The sequence below is a fragment of the Dipodomys spectabilis genome, unplaced genomic scaffold, assembly GCF_019054845.1.
Source record: "Dipodomys spectabilis isolate Male_0828 unplaced genomic scaffold, ASM1905484v1 ptg000009l, whole genome shotgun sequence".
NCBI classification, from domain to species: Eukaryota; Metazoa; Chordata; class Mammalia; order Rodentia; family Heteromyidae; genus Dipodomys; species Dipodomys spectabilis.
The window spans coordinates 29,977,889-30,000,957 of NW_024870686.1; the positions used below are offsets into that span (position 1 = coordinate 29,977,889).

Below are 23,069 nucleotides of genomic sequence, written 5' to 3' on the forward strand. Positions count from 1 at the left end.
GCCTATGTGTACTTCGCAGCAGGCTTGGGCCTATTCACTCAAAGACCTGTGGATGCAAAAATCCAAAATTTTACATATTCAATTTGTTTTAAATACAGCACCAAAAATGTCTCTTGTTAGTCATTTAAAGCCTGCCTGCTTTGCATACCCTCAATCTGCATTCAACATCTGGTAGCTATGGATACCACAGATGAACAAAAGCTGGGATCTGACAGACTCCAAGCCATCGCTACTCTCCGAGTTTTGTACAGACTCTACCATATGATGTGGCATCACACAAACACTGCATCTTCTCCAGACTCTGATCTTTGCACTCTGGCTTTTAGAAGATACAAAGCCTTGAGAGACTGCCTGCCCAATCCTCTACCGAGGTGAGCAAATCTCTCTAGTTCTCCTTAATAAATTGCGTGCTAGTGCCATCTTGTGGCCATATATTTTTTCCTCGTTCAATCTCCTAAATGGAATTTTTTTCCTTTAGGTAGGTAAATTAGAAATAATTAGTTGCTACTGTTTAATAAATTGATAGCTAAGGGCTGGGGACATGGCTCAAGTGGCAGAGCACTTGCTTAATCAATCACAAGGCCCTTAATCCAAACCCCAGTGTCACAGAAAAGATATCGGTCAGTATGCACGCGGGAAAATTTGGTGAACTTAGGTAAAGAATGAACTATAAAAGAGTACACACTACACTCCCACTTACAATAAAATGAGTAATGAAAATAAGCACAGATGCTTGTCCATCTACAGAAGAGAACTGAAACAAATCAGGATAAACTTTTCACTTGATAAAATTAGGATTCAAACAAGGAAGACTCTGGAAGAAGAAACTTTTCACTGTGTTTTTTGAGAGTGCTTGAGATTTTATAATTTTTTTCCAATTAAATGAAAGAAGATTGATCCAATGAATAGTATCATTCATGTGCAAAAGGAAAAGATGATACACAGAAAATGGCTGGAGACCAGGCCCAGCAGAAAGGTAGGGAGAACCTCATCGTAACAAACAAGCGAGGTACAGTGGTGTACATCTGTCATCTCAGATATCTGCATTGTCTGTGTAGAAGGAGATGAGGATATGGTCTAAGGACAGTTTAAGCAAAATACAAGAGCTTATCCAAAAAAATAGCTAAAGAAAAAATGGCTGGGAGCATGACTCAAACACATCTGCATACAATGTTCAAAGCCCTGAGTTCAAAGTCTAGTACTACGAAAATCACAGAGAGAAAAAGGTAAATGGAGAGAGAGAAAGAGACAGTCAAAGACAGAGATAGAGAGAGAGACACAGAGGAAGAAAGAGAGGGATGGGAAAGAGGAAGGAAGGAGGGGAAAAGGGAGGGAAAATGGAGGGGAAAGGAGAGGAGAGGAGACAGGAAGAGTGGAGAGGGAAGGGGAAAGGAGAGGAAAGGAGGGAAGGGTAGAAAAGAACTGGACTCAGATGCTTACATTGAGAAAACTCCATATGAAAACTGGAGTTATGGTAGTGTGGGTGTGTGCTATATGTGGGGGTATTATATCTCCCCCCCAAAAAAAACTATGTTGGAATCCTGACCTCTAGTACCTTAGGCTGTAATCTTATAGAACTCCCTCTCTCCCCCCTCTCTCTCTCTCTCTCTCTCTCTCTCTCTCTCTCTCTCTCTCTCTCTCTCTCTCACACACACACACACACACACTATAAAGCCATTCCAAAACTAACTAAAGTGAAGTGAGGTCATTATGACTAGTGTCTTTATAGAAATTGAAGATTTGTTTGGTGACTCTCATTATGTAATCTATCTATATTCCCATCACTGACAAGGTAGAAACAGGAAATTACAAATGGAAGGCCAGCCTGGGCTACAGTAAGACTCTAAAAACAACATTATAAAAGGAAAGGAAAATTCAAACAGATATGCACAGAGAGAAGAGACTGGAAACCCACAGTTACCCACAGTTACCCACAATCACCCACAGAGCACAGAGACCAATGAAGGCTCTTCCTTTACAGCCCTCAGAAGGGATCGTATCTATTGACACATTGATATTCCACTCCTCATCTCCAGATCTCTGTGACACTAAAATATTGTTATTTAAATTATCCTGTTTGACATCTCCTACCGAATTAAGTACATTTCACCAGAGTAGGTCCAGGGCACTGTTTTGTTGTGTTTTTTTTTTCTTTTTCTTTTCTTTTTTGGGTCCAGTTGTGGGGTTGAACTCTGGGCCTGGGCTCTGTCCCTCAGCTCTTCACCTCAAGGCTAGCGCGCTCTACCACTTGAGCCACAGCGCCACTTCCAGCTTTTTTCTTTTTGCTTATGTGGTGCTGAGGAATCGAACCCAGGGCCTCATGCATGCAAGGCAAGCGCTCTACCACTGAGCCACCTTCCCAGCCCTGTTTTTCTTCTTTTCTTATCCTTTGTCTTACCAAATAAGCTAGTAACCTGCATTAAAATTAGGCTCAATACCCTCCATCCAATTTTGTTCTGAGTTAAGAAGATGAATGTCTTAAATCAGTCTTTTGTTATCTGACCGACTCATCCTCCTGGCCATTTCATCTCCCTTACTTTATCACCTCTTCCCACAACTCCTCCTATTTTTTCCTAACACTATCCAAACAATCTCCTAAAACACTCCTACAGTCAAGACCCTCAGATGATAAACAGCTTTCCATTGTACTTTGTCCTCCATCCAAAAGCAAGGGAAATCAACAAAATACCAAAACAACCCACTTGGGTTCTGTTTCAACCCCTGATTTCTGGCTTGACTGCTGACTTTCTCAGCATGAATTGTTCCTTCCTTTCAGAGTAGAAATTTTCTTTCCTCACTCATAATGTTGCTCACTGACTTTCTCCCTTATTAATCTGACCAATATTCTGCTCTCTTTACAAAGCTTAGGTCAGAGAGTTCCCTTCCACACATCTTCCTGCTCACCAGAGAGAGAGAAAGAGAGAGAGAGAGAGAGCATTTGAACCTCTGCCTGTTTAATGCTCATGGACATGGGCTGTAATCCTGTCTTCCCACCTTATGCTTCATATTACAAATACAGGGAAAACTAGCTTTCATTCCTCTGCAGAGCGTTACATAAAGACTGTCCTCTATCAAGTATATCATAAGAAATACACATCATTAATACATAATGACAAATCTACCTTGGTTCAAAAGCATGAAATTCATTGCTTTGCAGATGAATTATTTTGGCTTGGAGAAAATGGTAAAGAATAAGTGTTTGTGTCTACACAGTACAGCCAAAATACTAACTCTTGAGACAGTCCAAGAGTTGAGACATATTTGCCATAAATTGTCTTCATAATTTTCTACTCTAAGTCAAAACAGACAGTGCCAGTTTGCTACATTTCCCAATGTCTCTTATATTGAGTGCAGTTTTCACTAATGGAAAATAAGAAGTGAAATTTGAATTTTCTGAGTCCCTTCCTGAAAGAGAAATGGATTGGCCTCTTGTATTCTTTTTGTTTCTTCCTGTAGAGGTCAGCTGGCTGAGATGGTTGCTGACTTCAATTTTACAGTCGAGAGCAACAATTGAGCCAATGACTAGACAAAATAAAATGCAGGGTCTTTCAGCAGAGCGGCCTGACAAGGCAGGACCTCGCTATAATCTGAAAACTTATGTGACAGCAAAATAATCTTAAATCACTTTCCATTTTCTCCCTTGTCATCTCATTATCACACCATATAACCTGAAAAATATACTGAAGTACAGTAATAAAAGGATACATTTATTCCAAACAAAGATGCTTGAAATGACCTTCCTTGGACACTATTCTCACTAGCTATTTTGATTTATGTGATTGAATTTCAATACAGAATAATAGTATTTAAAATGATGACCATGAGTCCTCAAAACCAAGGTTAATGCTCCATATGAAAGGGAGTTGTGATTTGATGTGTTTTTAAAAGTTCATTTTTAGACCATTCAAATGCAAATGGCGTGTGTTTCACAGAGCAGTATGAAATATCTCTAGAAATGTTAAGTAGCCGTAACAATGAAATGTTTGGTGATACTAAGCTTCGAACTCAGGGTCTTGTACTTGCTAGGCAATCAATCACTCTACTACTTGAGTCACATCTCCAGTCTTAATGATAGGATTTTTTTTGCTGGTTTGTAACAATTTAAGATTTTATTAGGAGACGGATTTCTTATTAATGGCTCCACCATTCTAGTAAGAAATGGTGGTTAAGAATCCCACATGTAGGGCTGGGAAGGTGGCTCAGTGGTAGAGTGCTTGCCTTGCATGCATGAGGCCCTGGGTTCAATTCCTCAGCACCACCTAAGCAGAAAAAGAATCCCACACATCATGGTCCTCAGAGGTCATTTGGAGGTGTGTTCCTCAGTGGGGTGAATGATGAGAGCAGGGCTACTTGGTCCATGGTTTGCTTTGCATAGGGTATGAACTTCAAACACCATTGGAGCTACCTTTCTGAAGCTCTGGTAAAAATAACTGGAATGAGACTTTTAACTCATGGAACAACTTGAAAACTAGATGAAGACCATCATCATCACCACCACCCCCACCACAAAAGGTGAAGAATTCCACACACTGGAAAGGGGCTACCTTCAAGGGCTACCCCCTTGAAAGAAGAAACATAAATGCAGGAAAGCATGATGTGTTTGTGGCTTTCCTTCTGTGGTGCCTCAGATGGAGCTGTGGGGAGTGTGTCTGACAGAGCATCCCAGCACAGAGATTGAGGCTCAGGAGGCAGAACTAGATAGGAACTTTGAGGGCAGAATGCTTACAAAAATTGCTTCTACATGGCTCTCTGGAAATTATTAAAGGGATACTGATCAAGATGAATTATACTCATAAATGGACACATTGAATTAAAACACTCTAGTACAGTTATGTAAAGATAATACAAAAATACATGGAATTAAAAAAAAACTACCTAGCAAACTGGACTCATTCCTTTTCTCTTCTACTCTGAACTTCTTTTTTTAAATATTTGTATTATATTTATTTATTTGAAAGTTAAAATTTTTGTATTACTATTATAAAGGTGGTTGCATTTACATAAGTCAGGTAATGAGTACATTGCTTTATTTATTGTTTTGTCAGTTGTGGGTCTTAAACTCTAGGACTGGGAGCTGTCCCTCAGCTCTTCAGCTCAATGCTAGTACTCTACCACTTAGCCACAGCACAATTTCTGGTTTTTCTGGTGGCTTATTGGAGATAAGAGTCTCACAGACTTTTCTGCCTGGGCTAGCTTTGAACCACAATCCTCAGATCTCAGTACTCTGAACTTCTTAATTGCTTCTTTCCCCTTGATTATTAGAGTTCTAGAAGCTTCAATGACCTACTTTCTGTTAGGAATGCTTTCAGTTGTAGATAATGGAAAATCAGTCCATGAGGCTAAGTCACAGGTTAATGTTTTCTTAGTGAATATTCTGGAAGTAGTGATCCAAAGGCTGTTTGTGAATGCACAACATTATGATGTATTCCAACTCCTCTACCTTCAGTTCCACCATACCAAGCCAACGTTAGCTTTCATTTTGAAGTATGTTGCCTTTGGCAACAAGATGGCTGCCCAGGCTTTCCCATCACCTCCTCTGGTGTCAAAGGTTGTAGTGACAGTGACTGTGGTAGGAAGAATCAAAAGAAGACATCCCAGTTCCTTGATACTCATTCCTGTTTATCAGGAAGGAAGATTTTCATAGAAGTTATTCTCATTTGCCCTATTCCTGGCATGGGAAACTAAATACTATTTGTTGCTTGTCTTCAGTTAATGGTGCTTGTCTACAGGGGCAAAGGTAGGCTTAGTTTTCTAAACATCTTTTTCTTCTCCCTTCTCTCCCTCCAAAATACAATTTATAAACCATAGGAAAAGTAGGTTAACAATAATAATATTGGCCATAATTATCACGGAAATAACCCTCCTCAATAAGCTTGAGGCAAGGCATAGTGGCATCTTCCCCCTTTGTTTACTAAATTCAACCAAATTCAAACCTTGGAAAATTTGAGGAATTAACTGCCATTTAATACAATTCTATGGTTTAGATAATATGTAAGTAAAAATTCAGTGTTTTCAACTTCTCACATAGTAAAAATACATTTTTTTTTTTTTACAAAAGTGGGTAGGCCTCCGTTAGTAATTGGTAATAACATGTTCTGTTTTCAGTACTTCAGCCCAGTAGAAATTGTACTTATCCATTTCTGCTATTTATATGCCACTTTCTCCACATAGTTATGGTGTCAGTGATCTTGCTAGGTTTTATTTTTATTGAAAGCACCTGTTAGCATACTCTACATAGTATGAAAGAAATTGTACTGAAAAATATAAGCAAAGATATGATAGGGAATTTGCTTTTTACTTTTAATTTTTTGTTCCTTTTTTTTTTTTTAAATGGACATTAAATCAGGAGTCAAAATTGGCATAGGGTTGGGCATAGAGGTACAAGCCTGTAATTCTAGCTACATGTAGATAGCAGATCATAGTGCAGGATCCGACCTCAAGAACCAACTAAAGGCAAGAGGACTGGAGGCACTGTTTACTTATCCAATGAAATGTCCCCAAGGTTTTCAGTTTTGAATGCCTTTCAGTGGACTTGTATTCCATAGATTGTCACAGCCCTCTCTAGTTCAGTCTTCTTACAGTATACATGACAATTATGTAGTTGTTGTATTTTCCCAGGCACTTGAATATGTTAATCCCTACTTCATGAGAATAAACCAAAATGTTAAAAATGAGTAATTCTTTCCTAGTTGTGGGAAATATTTGGCTGGTTTCCAAAAGAACTTCCAAACTGAATAATGTACTCTTCTCCAAGACAACTGAGGTTTTGGCATGTTGCCTTAAAAACTTTCATTGACCTTTTCTTAGTAATAGACTTCTAAATAAGGCCCTTCAATTTGGTATTATGTTTTTTTTTTTATTTGACTAAGTTGTGTTTTGGTCACATTGAGTAATTCTACATAATCAAATTGTACATACGTTATACTTAAATATTCACAACTATGCCATTTAAAATGTATTTCAGAGGACTAAAATACTTAAGAAAAATAATTAATAAGGATATATATACACACATATATAGTTCCCACATTTCCTTTTAAAAACATTAAAACAACACTTCATGCATTCTTTACCAATAGTTTACAAAGTGATGTTTTCTACATAGTTAAAAAAAAACCACACAGTCTCACTAAGAGAAACTGTTACTCATTATCTAGGGCATTAAATCTCTGCGACCACACTCTTTTCTTAACAAATTTGACCTTCCTAATGTCAAAACCTTTCTATTTAATACTTCAGGAAATAGTTACATAGTAATTTAATTACATGGAAGAATCTATTCTTATCTATTTTTCATGTGAGCACTAACTCATAGGCTGTTTTTATACACTGTGTTTACCAGTAATATAGATAAGCATTTTTCAGTCAAAATAACTGCTGATACCTATGTTCCTAGTCACTGTTTTCCTATAGTATGCTATTTTTTAAAAGTATTTCCTATAGTTTCCCATAGCTTGCTATTTTGATGCTGTAATTATTGCTTCTGCTGTTATCATTATTATTATCATATTATTTATTGAAAGGTTTTGAATCAAGATAACTAGCTGGCCTTTAACTCAGGATCCTTCTGCCTCTGTTTCTGAGTGGTGGGAATAGAGGTGTTTGTGCCACACTTAGCTTTGTTGATTATTGTAATCCTGTAATATCCATCTTCCTTACTGCCAATCTTAGTCTAGTATGCTTGCATTTTCTACCACTTGCTTTTAGAAAGATAAACAGGCACTAATTTGTAAAGGTCATGGGGAGTGATGAATGCAGTATGATGCTTGAGGACTTGTCACTTCAACATTTCTTCCTTAGGTTTTTTTTTTCTTAAAATCTTCACTGCCACACTGTTACTGTGACAGTCATGATAAAGCTAGTTGAAATATATTTGTGAAATATAAAGTAAAGCAGTATAAATATACAGATTAGCACAAATGTCTCTTAAGTTGTTTACAGCCCTATGCACTGAAATTGTCCAGGGAGCTTTTGAAATTGCTTATATTCTAATTGACTTGGTGTGAAGCCTGGACATGATAATTTTTAACTAAGTGTCCCAGATGATTTTAAACTACACCAATGTCGAGAAGTTCTTGTTCCTAATCTTGATTTAACCAGATTATCAGCTCTTAACATTAATGCTCAAATTCATGGATAAATTAAAATAATAAAGACTCTACAATCTGGACATGGATATGTACTCTACAATCCTAGGTATGTGAGAAGCATAGATAAACGAATCATAGATTGAAGCTGGCCCTTTATTAAAGAAAAATGTGACTGCATTATAAAACAGAAAGGGGTAGAGCTGGCTCAAGTGAGAGAGCTCTTACCTAATAAATTTGAGACCCCGAATTAACATCTGAGACTCTACTATTCACTAAAAAAAAGTAATATAAATATATACTCTCTCAAGTTCCGAAAATTCAAGTCAACTTGCATGGAACTCAATTATGTTTTTGGGCTTGATTTTAATGTGAAATCAAGGTTATGAATTATTGCTTGAGAACCAAAGGGTTCTAACATTAAAGCATAGGGAAGAATGATGCTGCCATTATATTTTCACTTTTTTTATATAGCAAATCTTTGGTTACCAGAAAAATTCACAGGCAAAAATTCAGTTTTACAACTTCAGTTAATTAATTTTGTTTTGAAAATTATTTGTAGTAGCAGTGATTAGAAGCAAACTGAAAAATATTAAAATATTAAAGAATGTGTTTGAGCAGTGATTCATGCATCAAGTTCTTACAGATGTCCAGGAACACCAAAAAATGGGGCAAAGGAGGAGACTTTTATTAGGGTGAAGACAGATCAACGAAAATAAAATCTTTGATGACAGTTGCAGCATCCAAATCCTCTTTGTTTTCGGCAGTTAGTGGACAGTTCTGACTAACAAATGTTGTATCAATGGTTTGTCCTGAACTGGGTTCCTGTAGAGTACTCGAGCTGTCTTCCTGAATGTAATAATGGAATTTCTTAAGAAAGGCTCTAGACGTTCTATGTGTGAGTAGTTTGAGTTTTTTTCCTCCTGTGATGAAATTATTTTATTATTTTTAATCTAAGATTCAGAAACTTTAGTTGCTCTGAGAAAGTCCCTGTTGAGAAAGTGTTGCCATATTGGTTGGGTTAATAATGACTTTGGATCTATTAATGTTTACTGTTCTAATATAAAAGAATGTCTCCCACACAGCTTTTGTTCATCAAGGAAAGGCACGATCTCAGCCCTAGCTTCCATAGAACATGTAAGAATGCGGGCCCTTCACTATTTATACCAAGGTAGAAAGGGATTTAATTACTTTGACAATGCCAACGTGCCAGCCAGAACAGGAGTCATATTCAGTGTACATTACATATAAAAATATGAACCATAGTATGTAACTGGAGGGCAGAGACAGGGCGGGAATGGGGGGGATGAAAGAAGGGGTGACATTGACCAAGAAGCACTGTACTCATAACTCGGCTTATGGGATTGTAATGTCTTTCTACAACTACATCATCATCATCATCATCATAGATTCATTTGTGTGTGACAAAGAGAGGTGGTATAAGCCTCACGGAGGCCAGCCATGCATGCATGCACCTGCGTGCAGGCGTAGGTAGGGCATACAGTGACACAGCATCGTGGTGGTCACATGATGACAAGCTGGCTTGTTCTGCGCCCTACCGCGCAGGCGCCCTACCGCGCAGGCGCCCTACCGCGCAGGCGCCCTACCGCGCAGGCGCCCTACCGCGCAGGCGCCCTACCGCGCAGGCGCCCTACCGCGCAGGCGCCCTACCGCGCGCCGCGCATGCGCATTCACACTTCTACGTTTGCACCCTCCGCAGCAACGGACAGAGCACCGCCATGGCCACGGCCAAGGGCCCCAACCCCGACGCAGAGACGGTGCAGGTGCTGCAGGACGTGGCCAACCGCCTGCGGATCCGTTCCATCAGGGCCACGTGTGCCTCGGGCTCCGGGCATCCTACGTCGTGCTGCAGCGCGGCGGAGATGGTGTCTGTCCTCTTCTTCCACACCATGAGGTACAAACCGACGGAGCCGCGACACCCGGACAACGACCGCTTCGTCCTCTCCCAGGGCCACGCCGCGCCCCTCCTGGACGCCGCTTGGGCCGAGGCGGGCCGCGCGCGCGAGCCCGACGCGCCGACCCCGCGGAACACGGACGGTGCCGCGGAGGGCCCCCCCTCCCCGCGCCTGCCCTTCGTGGACGTGGCCACGGGCTCCCTCGGGCAGGGCCTGGGCGCCGCCTGCGGCCTGGCCTTCACCGGCAAGTACTTGGACAAGGCCAGCTACCGGGTGTTCTGCCTCCTGGGAGATGGCGAGTCCTCGGAGGGCTCCGTCTGGGAGGCGCTGGCCTTCGGCTCCCAGTACAACCTGGACAACCTCGTGGCGGTGTTGGACGTGAACCCCCTGGGGCAGAGCGGCGCCGCCCCGCCGGGCCACCGCACCGACGAGTACCGGCGGCGCTGCGAAGCCTTCGGCTGGAACGCCTACTCGGTGGACGGCCACGACGTGGAGGCGCTGTGCCAGGCCTTCTGGCAAGCAGCGCAAGTGAAGAACAAGCCCACCGCCATCATCACCAAGACCTTCAAGGGTCGGGGTGTGCCCCACATGGAGGACGCCGAAGAGCAAGCCGATGCAGTTATCGCATCCCTCGAGAGTCAAATAAGATCCAACCGCCGTCTCACACCCAAGGCCCCCGTGGAAGACTCGCCGCAGATCAACACCAATAACGTGAAAATGGCCTCGCCTCCTGCTTACAGACTGGGCGAGAAGATAGCCACCGGAAAAGCCTCTGGTTTGGCCCTGGCTAAACTGGGCCATGCTCACAAAAGAGTTATTGTTTTGGACTGTGACCCGAAGAACTCCATCTTCTCCGAGATTTTCAAGAAAGAGCATCCCGAGCGCTACATAGAGTGTCTGATGGCCGAGCAGAACATGGTGAGCGTGGCTCTGGGGTGTGCTACACGAGGGCGGACCATTGCCTTTGCCAGTACCTTTGCTGCCTTTTTCACCCGCGCCTTCGATCAGATCCGAATGGGTGCCATCTCGGACACCAACATCAATCTGATTGGTTCTCACTGCGGGGTGTCCTTTGGTGAAGATGGACCCTACCAGATGGCGCTAGAGGATCTGGCCATGTTCCGAAGCATTCCCAATTGTACCATCTTCTATCCAAGCGACGCCGTCTCCACGGAGCACGCTGTTTATCTGGCTGCCAGTACCAAGGGAATGTGCTTCATTCGGACCAGTCGGCCAGAAACTGCCGTGATCTATACCCCACATGAACCTTTTGAGGTCGGACAGGCCAAGGTCATCCACCAGAGTGCCCAGGACAAGGTGACAGTTATCGGAGCTGGAGTTACTCTCCATGAAGCCTTAGCAGCTGCTGATGATCTTTTCCAGCAAGGCATTTCTGTTCGTGTCATTGACCTATTCACCATTAAACCATTGGATGCTGCCACCATCATCTCCAATGCAAAAGCCACAGGTGGCCGGATTATCACCGTGGAAGACCACTACCTAGAAGGTGGCATTGGAGAAGCTGTGTGTGCAGCCGTCTCTGGAGAGCCCGACATCCACGTTCATCGGCTGGCGGTGACAGAGCTGCCTCGAAGTGGGAAACCTGGGGAATTGCTGGATATGTTTGGAATCAGTGCCAGACACATCATAGCAGCTGTGAAATATACTTTAAAGAACTAAAATAGCTCGTTTCTTAACAACTCTAAATCTCTTTGCGTTGGTCTTAAAACACTGGAGTCTCCATATTCAATTTATACTTGTATGTAACCATCATATTTATTTGTATAGTCGGGCATATTTAAGAGCAAAGCTATTTAGCACCATAATTTCTAATTCAAAAATTCAAATCACAAGCTGACTATAAATGTGTATCTATGTTTATATATATATTTATAAGCTAATCATTTTTGAATGATTAAAGTGGGTTATAAAATTTTAGGTTGAAGAATAGGAACTAAGACACTTATCTAATACAAAGTTTTCGGGCAAGACTATATAGCATTGGGTTGTGTATCATTTCTTTGTAAACTAAGAAAATGTGAATTTAATTGTAGCCTTTGTTAGTCCAGAGTTTGAAGCAAGTTTGAATGTTCATGTAATTCAATGGCCATTCTACACCTGGAATTTTCCAGTTGATGTTTGACAGTAATTGCCTTGAAGTGTCCTCAAGTTTATCTCCCCTCCGAAGTCTAAGGGCAATAAGAATAACAGTGAAAGTTACTCGGATGGCCCATACTGCTGGAGGTGCCATTCTGTAAAGAAATGAAAACAAAACTAGTTCCAGGTTGCATAGTGCATGCACTGTCCTGTGAAAATTCAGGACTGTGAGTTTCTTTTTTTTTTCTTTTTCAAGACCAAGCAAGATTGCTAACTTGATTATATTGATCAACACAAGGAAAATAGTATAATAAAGCATTTATAAACAAGCTGTCTTAGTTTCTGTTGTGCATATGTGATTTGGTTTCCCTGATAAAATTGTAATAAGTACCAACATAAAACAGAGAGAGACACATCATCCAACAAAAAATTTGACAAAACATGGTCAGGGCTAAGTCACTACAATGAATAAGATGAAAAGAAGTCCCTGAAGCAGAACCCTTACTTTTAACCGTGTATATATAAATGATACTCTTGGCATCTCATGGACCAGATGACTCTACATGTGTGGGTGTGTTTTACTGTTCATCCATTGGACTATTCTTATTCCCATGTTTCATGTTTTCATTGTCATCAATTTTTAATATCCAGGAGTTTAAGTCCTCTACTTCCTCTACATTTGTTCTATGTTAACATTTTTTTGGCTATTTTAGTCCTTTATTTACATATACATCTTAAAAATGTAGTTTGAAGCCGAGCATGGGTGGCTCACGCCTGTAATCCTAGCTACTCAGGAGGCTGAGATCTGAGGATCTGTAGCTCAAGTGGTAGGGCGCTCACCTTGAACTGATGATCTGAGGGACAGCATCCAGGCCCAGAGTTCAAGCCCAGTGACTGACAAAAAAAAGAGAGATCATGCTTTTTGAAAGTAATTGAGGACGTTACACTAAAGATATCTAAATTACTAAAGTGATTCTAGCAAGTCAGGTTCAAAATCGTCAAGCTGAGGTAAATGTGTCTTATGGGGAACTAAAGACTTTCCCAGTGGTGTACAGGCATGAAAATTAAGGGAATCTCCTTCTAGGCTCTTCGGTCCTAACATTGATCTGCCTGGGCATATCACTGAGACCCTTTCTAGAATCCTGTTTGATAATTGTCATTCTTCTACTTTTAAAAGGAAGGCAAACTTCTCATCTGTCCACAATATTATCACTCACGGCTAAATTATGATATCATCTCAGTGCCAAGCAAGGGAACATTTCAAAATACTGGTTTAGACAAAACCAGTGAAGTCCTAATGAACTACTAACAGTTAATCATTGTGTCTCTCCTCATCTTCTTTCTAGTTTCAGTAGAGGTAAAGCCTTCATATGGAAGGTGGTTTTGCCATCCTGAGTATGGTCTAAATTCAAGATCTGTTGTGAGTGCTGGTTATGATAGACATTCTTTTCTCCCATCCCCTTCCCACCACTATTGTTCAGCTTTGCTGCTGATAATCCCTTGACAGAAAGATGAACACCAGAAAGAAATACTAAAGATGACAGCAACTTATTTACCTGGTATACTACTAGTTTTGAAAAGTCTCCATGCTTTATGATTTTTCACAAGAGAATGTTAAGGACTTATCAACTTTCTCATTAAAAAGGAACCCAGTAAAGACTCTCATTCATGTGTGAAAATAGTCTGCAGTTATACTTTACATATAAAAGCAGAGGAAGTTAAAATTCCATGATTATTTTTGATAGACCAATGCGAAGCAATTTGTTTAGATTCACTGGGAAACATGTTTTACTTGACACGTGACAAGATTCCTGGGTGAGGCACGGCTATATGATTTCCTTTGTGTAAGATCCTCACTATCACTGATAAACTTTATTATTTATTTACTTATTGTTGCCGGTCATCTCTTACATTCCTGCCATGTGCTTACTGGTTTTAGACTCACTTTATTTAGATATATTGTCGAGGCTACTAGATAACTAGAGGACTTAAGAGACAATCTTCCTGTGTAAACCTTACATTTCCTTTTGGCTTAATATCTTATTTCTGATGATAATTTCTACAAATTAGATAAGAAACTCTCCTATTATCAGAAATCTTAAGAGCAGGTGCAGGTCAAAATGTACTCCTATTTGCATTCTAGGTCAGTCTAGGGCATGGTAACCTGAGCTTTAGAGAATTTGCTTCTTTTAGTCAGAATTAATTTATTTCTCTCAGATTTGATCTGACTCTAATTCCATTAGTTATATTGAAATGAGTTAGAATAGATATCATAAAAGCAAAAGCAAATTCATAATATAGTATGCTACAGCTGTTGATTGAAATAACCTTAATTTGTATGTAGGGGATAAGTTTTTTTAAAGACAAGTGGTCTAGTTAATTGGGACCCATTTGTAGCAGGTAGAGATGGCAACTTCTGGTGTCAGGCATGGATTCCCATAAAGATCATCCATTTTAGCTTGAGATTTTTTTCTTTCTTTTTCCATAACATTAAATTTGAATTGAAGAGCTGAAGGCAATTATATTACCTGTCTTCCATCATCCTTATGATCTTAAATCTGTGTAACTTTTTTTGGCTCATTGCTGAAGGCATTGTAATTGGCAAATGTCAACTTGTGAGGCCATCATCTCAAGGAGTAAATAGCTTTTATTAGCGATGGAGATACAAACCAAACTGGTGAGAAACTGTAAAACTTTAGCTGGTGTCATGATGCACAGCTTTAATTTTAGAACTTGGAATGCTAATGAATCAGGACTGTGGATGCTAAGGCAGGAAGCTGGTCTGAGGTACAGGCTGAGATCATGCCTGAAGCCCCTCCCAATGGAAGTATAAAGATACAAAACAACTTGGGAGTAGATGCCAAAACATACTATGTTCTATGACAGAAAGTGTCGAAATTATAATTCTGAAATCAAATTTGACTGGTATCCAATACAAATAGGGCCTATGTGGAGTGGGTAAAAAGGAGATAAGATGATTAGAGTGATGATAAAAGTTTCTAAAGTTTTTATACTAGGATAAATGTCTCTCTTTCCTTCCTCTTTCCCTTCCTCCTGTCTTCCTTCTTTCCTTTCTCTCTTCCCTCTTCCTTTCCTTCTTTCCTTCTTTCTCATTATGTTGTCTAATGTGGATTAAAATTGATAGATTCAAGCAATCCTCCCACCCCAGCCTCCTGGTAGTTGAGCATACAGATATGCTATCATGTTCAGCTTATCAACAAATAAGACTGCATGATTTGAAGGACTCAGTATGAAACAAATACAGAAACTTTTGTGGAAATTAAACCAAGGATAGAGCTCTGTCCTGTTGCACAGGCTGTATGTGGGTGACGCTGATGGTGGACATGTCCATTTGGTGATCTCTTTCCATGAACTAAAGAAATGAGAACTAAAGAAGTGACTCAGAAAGTCACCTATGTTCATGATAGCAACCATCTTCATTTTGAACTCCTGGCTTTGCACTTGTATCTGAAAATTCATTTTCTTTCTCAATAAACAAATCAAATATAGTTGGTTCTGGCTTCCATCTAACTTTAAGACTCCTGCTTAAGTTAGCTACATACAGGAGTTTCGAAGACACTTTCCCAGCCATTCAGATACTGAACGGGAAGATGGAGAGCTGCTCTACAATACTGTCTTTACCCTGAAAACCTTCTCCTGAAAGCTTTCCTTTCACTATTCTCTTTGATTTTAAGTGCACTTTCCAAGCATTCATCAGACTAAGATTGACATCATTTTTTCATTTTAAAAAATAGAATTGAAATCAGACTGGATGATAACATATTTTCCAGCCATTTGGAGCTGGTCTTCATCTGGACTTGGGTCTTTCAGCATGACTATATACTGAGAAATCATAATGGAAAAGTTTTATGTACAAGTTAATCAATATACATGGAATAGCCTTTTGCCTGAAGGCAGCAATTGAAAGATGCATTTTATGAGTAATGTTGACTTCTGTTCTTTAAAATTTAGCTAAATCATACATCAATTGCCAGACCTTCCTTTCATGTTCTCAAAGAGCTTTTCTTTATCATGTCCTTTTTTTTAAAAACCACTTAATCTGTTCTCTACTTCAGAATTTCTCTGTATCTTTATTTTTTTCATTCTATTCCATAGGCAATATATATTATGTCCAAGATGTTGGCCTTTAGAGAGACAAAATTTTGTGTGTGTGTGTGTTTTTTTTAAAGATTTGGATGCTATTCAAGGTCTTTGGTTAGAACTATACATCCTTAACAGTGGTACAAAATATGCAGAGATATTAGATTAGAACATATGAAATTGCCATTTTTGTAGGTCAAAATTGATAAATGATTAGCATGTCTCTGAAACTTAACCATAATACTATGACTAACTCTATCAATTGGATGTAGCATTTTGGAAATGCTTAAGATATTGTAAGAAAAATAGTAGAAATTGGTGGTCCCTGCCTATACTCCCAGCTAAGTAGGAGGCTGAGATCTAAAGATCACAGTTCAAAGCTGAGTAAGTCTGGGCAGTTATGTCTAAAAGACTTTTATCTCCAATTAGTCAGAAAATGCTGAAAGTGGAAATGTGGCTCAAGTGGTAGGGTACAAAACCTTGAGTGAAAAAACTAAGCAACAATACAAGGCCCTGAGTCCAGGATCCAATACTGTTAAACTCCTCCCCGCCAAAAAAAACAACTAATCTTATTGTGATTTTATTTTATGTTTACCTTCCTGTGAATTACCTGTTAAATGATTTTTATGAATCATGTTGCTTATCTTCTATGACTGTTTTTATTATTAATTTTATTATTAATCCATAAGTTTTTAATCTATTTTAAACATGAGGATATATTTAAAAGACCATCAATAATATTTTGAAATTGTTTATAATATGATGGTGAAAATATTAGCAGCTCTGGGTACACCGAAGCAATAAGTATTCTTGAGAATGAAAAAGTAGTCAAATATTTTGCTTTCTTTGTCTTCTATGCTCTCGCCTTGTTTAAGAAGATCTATCTAGCCAGGCTTGATGGCATGTGCCTGTAATTCCAACACATAGGAAACAGAGGCATTGTGAGCTCCAGGCCATACTTAGGTAGCAAGACTGTGTCTCCAAAAACATAACAACAAAACAATGTTAACATTTAATGTTTTGATTTTATACCAGCACTTAATTTTGGCTTTACAATTTATCATTTAAAGTAAGATTGAACATTGTGTCTTCCATTAGATGTGTCAAAAAATATCAGCACTTGATATTTTTGAAGAATTTACATAGATTATACAGATTAACCTTTCCTAAGAGAAATATCTGTGAAGAATGAGCAAAAGCCAGTACAGAAATGAATTCACCTTTCTGTAATCCAGAATAACCTCCTTGAGCTCTTAAATTGAGAGGTAATTTGTGCTAAAGCATAGATTTATTTCAAAATAAATAACTGCTACAGAGGGTAATACGTGGGAGCCCAGGATTTCACACAGATCCACATAATCTATCTAGTTTGGGACAAGGTGCTTAACTTTCCTCATTTTTCTGATGACCATAATGAAATCTGTAACATGCAGATTACATACTGTAGTATATTTTAAATTGCAGCATAATACTTTACAGATGATAAACTTGCAACAGCTATTTATTAAAATCTGTTAAAAATATATTTTTTCATCTGATATATTTGTCTGCTTTAATCCAAAGCTAAAAAATGTGGAATATTGCAGGGTAATACATAATGAACTGAAGACTGTTTTTGGTAAAATTCAAATTGATAGAATTAAATCTAGTTTTAAAAACTTAATACAAGAGGAGTAAAAATTGATTTTACTTACTATATTTTAGTCTTAAAGTCACGGATTTTAAATAAATATATGGACTGATTAATCTGATATAAATAATTTTCTTTTTTAAATGGCCTTTTGATAGTTCCTAGATGTCGATACTACATGATTTTTTTTTCTGCTCGTGGGAACTCTGGGCCTGGGTGCTCTCCTATTTTCGTTTTGTTCAAGGTCAGTGCTCTACCACTTGAGCCATAGCACTATTTCCAGCTTTTTCTGAGCAATTTATTGGAGATAAAAGTCTCAAGGACTTTCCGACTCAGGCTTGCTTTGAAGCATGATCCTCAGATCTTAGCTTCCTGAGTTGCTAGGATTACAAGTGTGAGCCACTGGCACCCAGCTATGATTTTAAGTCAATGTTTCTTCATTGTTATTCTTTCTTAAATTTGGGACTAACCAGTTTTTTATCTGCAGAGTTTCTCTAGCTTTTGTAAAATTGGATTTTTCTAAGCCCTGCAATTTCATTTGAGTAACTTACTTGCATCTCAATTTTTCTGTTGGAAGAGAAAATACATTACACATCATACCCATCATCACACTCGGCTTGCTCGCTCCGCCTCCTACCCACTTCATTTCTGGTGGCATGGTTGATGTCTTTGTAGCTGCATCAAGTCAGTATATTCTTCAGAACTTTTGATTTTCCCCTGGAAGTGAAGTGTCATCTGAAAGCTGGTATAGAGTATATCATATCTTTCTAAAAGAAGATTTAAAAATATTCACTTACAAACAAAAAATAGATAGTACACAGCTAGGTACTGAAACAGGTGACATTGTAGTATGTTAAAAGCACTTTGGACCCCCAACCCAGAAAATTTCACATTGTCTCTCATCCTCTGGACTCTCTAATTCTTATTAAACATCTAGAGTATTTATATTTCCTCTTTTCTAGGTCCAAGCAGCAAGTCCAATCAAGGTGTCTTGGGAGATGGTGAGATTATCTAGTGTCCTGTCCATTGAACAATAATAGAGTCAAGTTGACATAATTCTGAGTTAGATGTGTAAAGGCTGAACTGTCATCATTCCAGAAATTGGCTCAGTTCTCTATTTCTCAGTTATAAGAAAAAAAATGATCATTTGTAAAATCAGTAGCTACAGAGTAGGTGTGATAGGCTGTGATGGATGACTGACAGGCCCCAGGGAAGACACCATGTTGGGAGCACTCATAGCCATTGGCATGGCTGTCTGATTACTCTTATTGTAATCCACTGTCATTCTTCAAGATGCATCCATTGTTCCACAATGGCCAAAGGAACTTTAAAGAAATATATGATAGGAATATTATCTTTTATCATGGCACTTTGGATTTTTAAGGTCGGTCAGGGCCAAGACTTCATTCACTTCAATAATCACAATACTTAGAAATTTGCATGACATTTGATCAGTGCCATAAAGTATCTGTTAAAACCATAGGAATATTTAAATATAAATTGAAAGGTGGTACATTAGGGAATGCCAAGGGAAACTGAAGGCACTTTTCATGCAGAAGACTCTGGAATTTATTTTGTAAGCAATAGGAATGACTAAATAAGCTTTAGACTAATTTAGTTATGTTGTTAAAGTAGTGGATAGTTTAGAGGATGAAGAATCTGACAACAATGAGATCTAGGAAATAGAATAAATTAGAGATACAAAGCCTCCCTTCATCCAGAGATTCCTTGTCTGCCTGTAGCCAATTGTGTTTAAAAAATTCCAGCTTTCCTAAATTATAAATTGCATGCCATTCAGAATAGTATGATGAAATCTTGCATCATCCTGTTTATCCTGGAATATGAATTGTCTTTTTGTTCAATGTAGGCATGCTATACAGTGGCCTTCTCCATGATCACATTCCCCATCCAAACCTTGGACTCAAACTGCTTATATTCAAGAAACTCTTATTTAACTTTTAAGAATTGTCTCAAAGTTCGAGTGGTAATGCTGGCATTCAAATACTCCAAAATGAAGCTTTAAAATACATTTTTATTGCAAGAAGTAAGTATGCTATTCATATATATATACATATATATATATATACATATATATATGTTGTGTATATAAGGCCTGATACTGTCCATGATTTTAGATATCCACTGGAGGTTATAGAGTGTATCTCTTATGGATGAAAGGGGCAATTGTAAACATATGACACATACATGTTTCTTAAACCTATCAATCATATTCATTTCTTTGTATGCTGGTATCAGGTCTTGAACTCAGTGTCTTGTACTCTTGTGCAACTTTTTTTTATCACAACTGGTGCTCTACCAATCCAGCCATGCCTCAAGTTCAGCTTTATTGCTGGTTAATTGGAAATGGAATCTCTCAAGTTTTTCTTTCCACTCTAGCTTTGACCTGAAGTCCTCAGAGTTACAGACCCCCAACTAATTAATTCTAGTTTTATAACAGGCTCAGCTTAATACCTACCTGTGACAACCATTCTTAGAAAGATAAAAATAAATTTAACTTTGTTAAAAATACTATGAAAAATTAAAGAAAGCATTAATTAGTTATAGAATGTTAAAAATGTTAAAATATTACAATTAAGGCAGAAAACAATTCTACAAAGAGGCCTACTGAGAAAGAAAAGCAGCTCTCCTGATCTTACATATATCAGATGATTGTTAATATGGCATGACAGGGAATAAACAATTTCAGAAAAGAGCCACACTAGACAAGAAAAGCCTGTGAATACCTGTAATGGAGTGAGAGAAACCAAGAATATTCCCTAATTAGGTTTGAGCATGATGAAAAAGAGATGAAAATTATACAAACTACAATAAATTTCAAGCATCATCCTCTGTATACAACATGAGTGACTGTTAAGTTCTTACCAAACAGAGCTTTAGCATCTTTCCCTTCCAACTACTCGATCAATAAAAATTAAGAAATGCAATAAAGGAATTAACCATACTTTCTGCAATACCTAGAACAGCAAAACTTAATTGGATTTTCTCCAGAATCACCTACCAGAACTCATCCAGGAAAAATCTGTTCACAGCTTGCTCTTAGTGAGATACTTCATTGTATTCTCAAGATCAATGGTTTTCCTTGTATAGCAAACAATGAACCCAACCATGTTTGATTCTGGAAATCATGTGCTCTTTGACTTGTGGGTATCTATATTACTGTAAATAGGAAATATTCTAAAAGCAATGCGGGAGCAAAATATACATTCCTAGAAAGAATGCAAGAGAAGCAATACCTTCAGCATAGATTTGTTTCACTTAAAGGTAAAGGGAATATTCCAAGAAACGAATGAGCACCACTTGTTGAAGAATCTGTATCTTGCTAGTGTTAGAGGATAAGGAGGCAAAAAAAAAAAAATCCAGCCAGAGGGGCACTCATGACCTGTAGATTGACTTGGAGCTCTCACACTGGAAGACAAAAATACCTTTTATAAAGTTCATGGTGACATATTGTGGCTTAGCAATGGCTTTCTTGAGAACAAACAAGATGATTTTTGTCACCGTGAGAAGTCATCAGGAGCTCCAGACAGCTGTACACAGAACTAAATGGTAAACTAGAAGATGAAGGTTGATTTGGAACTGTTAGACTTCATGCAGAAACAAAAAAAAAAATAATGACTTTTATTACGTGATCCATCCTTCTTGTCTCAGGCATAGTATGATATTGGGGCTAGAAGATGCTAAGAGCCTTTTAAATATGGGTTCATTTTTGAAACTCTCTTTTCAACAGCAAGGTAGAGACTAACAAGGGGCCATGTTCCTTAGAATTCTATTTTTGGTCTCTTTTTCACAGAATATACTGTAGCTCCTAAGTGACTTCTATTGATTATATCTGAGGGACCAGAGGAAAGAAAAGTAGAGGAAGTTACTAGTTTCCCTCTTAGTTTCTGCTGCTAGAGATATGGAGGAAATGGGAAAGTAATAGAAAAGGATGTACTCTATCTTGATTTCTGCCATTTTTTTCTATGTAATAGACTTTACTCCTGTTTGTTTGGATGAATACTTTTTCCCCTATGAAACTCCATGTAAGAATTGAGTTTTAAGTTAGGTATGATATCAGTAACTCTAGCACTCAAAAGGTAGAGGGAAGAGAATCATGAGTTCCAGGCTGAACAGAGTTACATAGTGAGAACATGTTTCAGAAAAAAGAAAAAAAAAGATTGTCTTCAGGGAAACCTTTACACCTACATCAAGTTGTCTCCTTCCTTCTACCTATATGACAGTCACCCCAAGTTAATGTAATTGATTTACTTATACGTTGTGGTGTTTGATTTCATGGAGCCACATATATTTGACTGAGCTGATTTGAAGATAAACCAAGTGTGTGTAACAAATATGGGATCACAGGGCTAAAAAATCTAATCTTCTAACTTTTCCTATGCTATTTTTATTCATAAAAAATAACTTGGATGCAGTTTAGTTTCCTACTCTACAAAAGTAAAGGCTTGGGGAGATCTGGACATCACTTTAGACGTTGTAGTTGTAGACTTTATAGTTGTTTGCATATACTTTGTAGTTGTTTGCATAATTTGCATTAAAACAGTAATATGTTTGTAGGCATATAAGAGCAAAGGGAGCATCAACACCAAGGTTCTGCTGGAAAACTAAGGGTTAACTAGGAAATTTGAGTTAAATTACTTGAGTATTTTTCCAGGCACCAGTGGCTCATACCTGTAATCCCAGCTACTCAGGAGGCTGAGATCTGAGGATCACAATTTAAAGCCAGCCTGGGCAGGAAAGACCATGAGACTCTTATCTCCAATAAACCACTAGAAAACCAGAAGTGGTGCTTTGGCTCAAGTGGTAGCACACTCGCCTTGAGCTGAAGAGCGCAGGGACAGTGCCCAAGCCCAGAGTTCAAGCCCCACAACTGACAACAACAACAACAAAAATCACTTGAGTTTTTCTCAGGGTCACCAAATCTGCCATTTAGACTTGAAAACAATCAAGAGTAGTATAACTTATTAGCCTTGTACTTAAGTATAATTCACATGATGGCCTTGGAATCTATTGAATTATCTTGAATATGAAACAGTTTATATCACTAAGCTGGGAAGACCTGTGCTTTGTAGAAATGACTTCAAAGTTTATGTACACACAGTTAACCTGTGTCATTAAAGAGTAATTCCCTTTCTACATTTTGTATCTAAAAAATAAAAACAAATATTCAGCTGCCAGGAACTAGCTATGAGAACAGTGTGATTTCAAATAAATTAAATA

At 38.5% G+C, this 23,069-nt stretch overlaps 1 protein-coding gene across 1 annotated transcript; it reads left to right on the plus strand.

Annotated features, from left to right (window-relative positions):
• The first annotated feature begins 9,556 nt into the window (after positions 1–9,556).
• On the plus strand, positions 9,557–11,683 carry Tktl2 (transketolase like 2). Its single transcript, XM_042700788.1, has one exon. The coding sequence runs from the start codon at positions 9,557–9,559 to the stop codon at positions 11,681–11,683; it is 2,127 nt and encodes a 708-aa protein (XP_042556722.1).
• The last annotated feature ends 11,386 nt before the right edge of the window (positions 11,684–23,069 follow it).

Excerpts from the sequence above, each read along its gene's own strand:
- Tktl2 (XM_042700788.1), top strand. The coding sequence starts at position 9,557 with ATGCACCTGCGTGCAGGCGTAGGTAGGGCATACAGTGACACAGCATCG.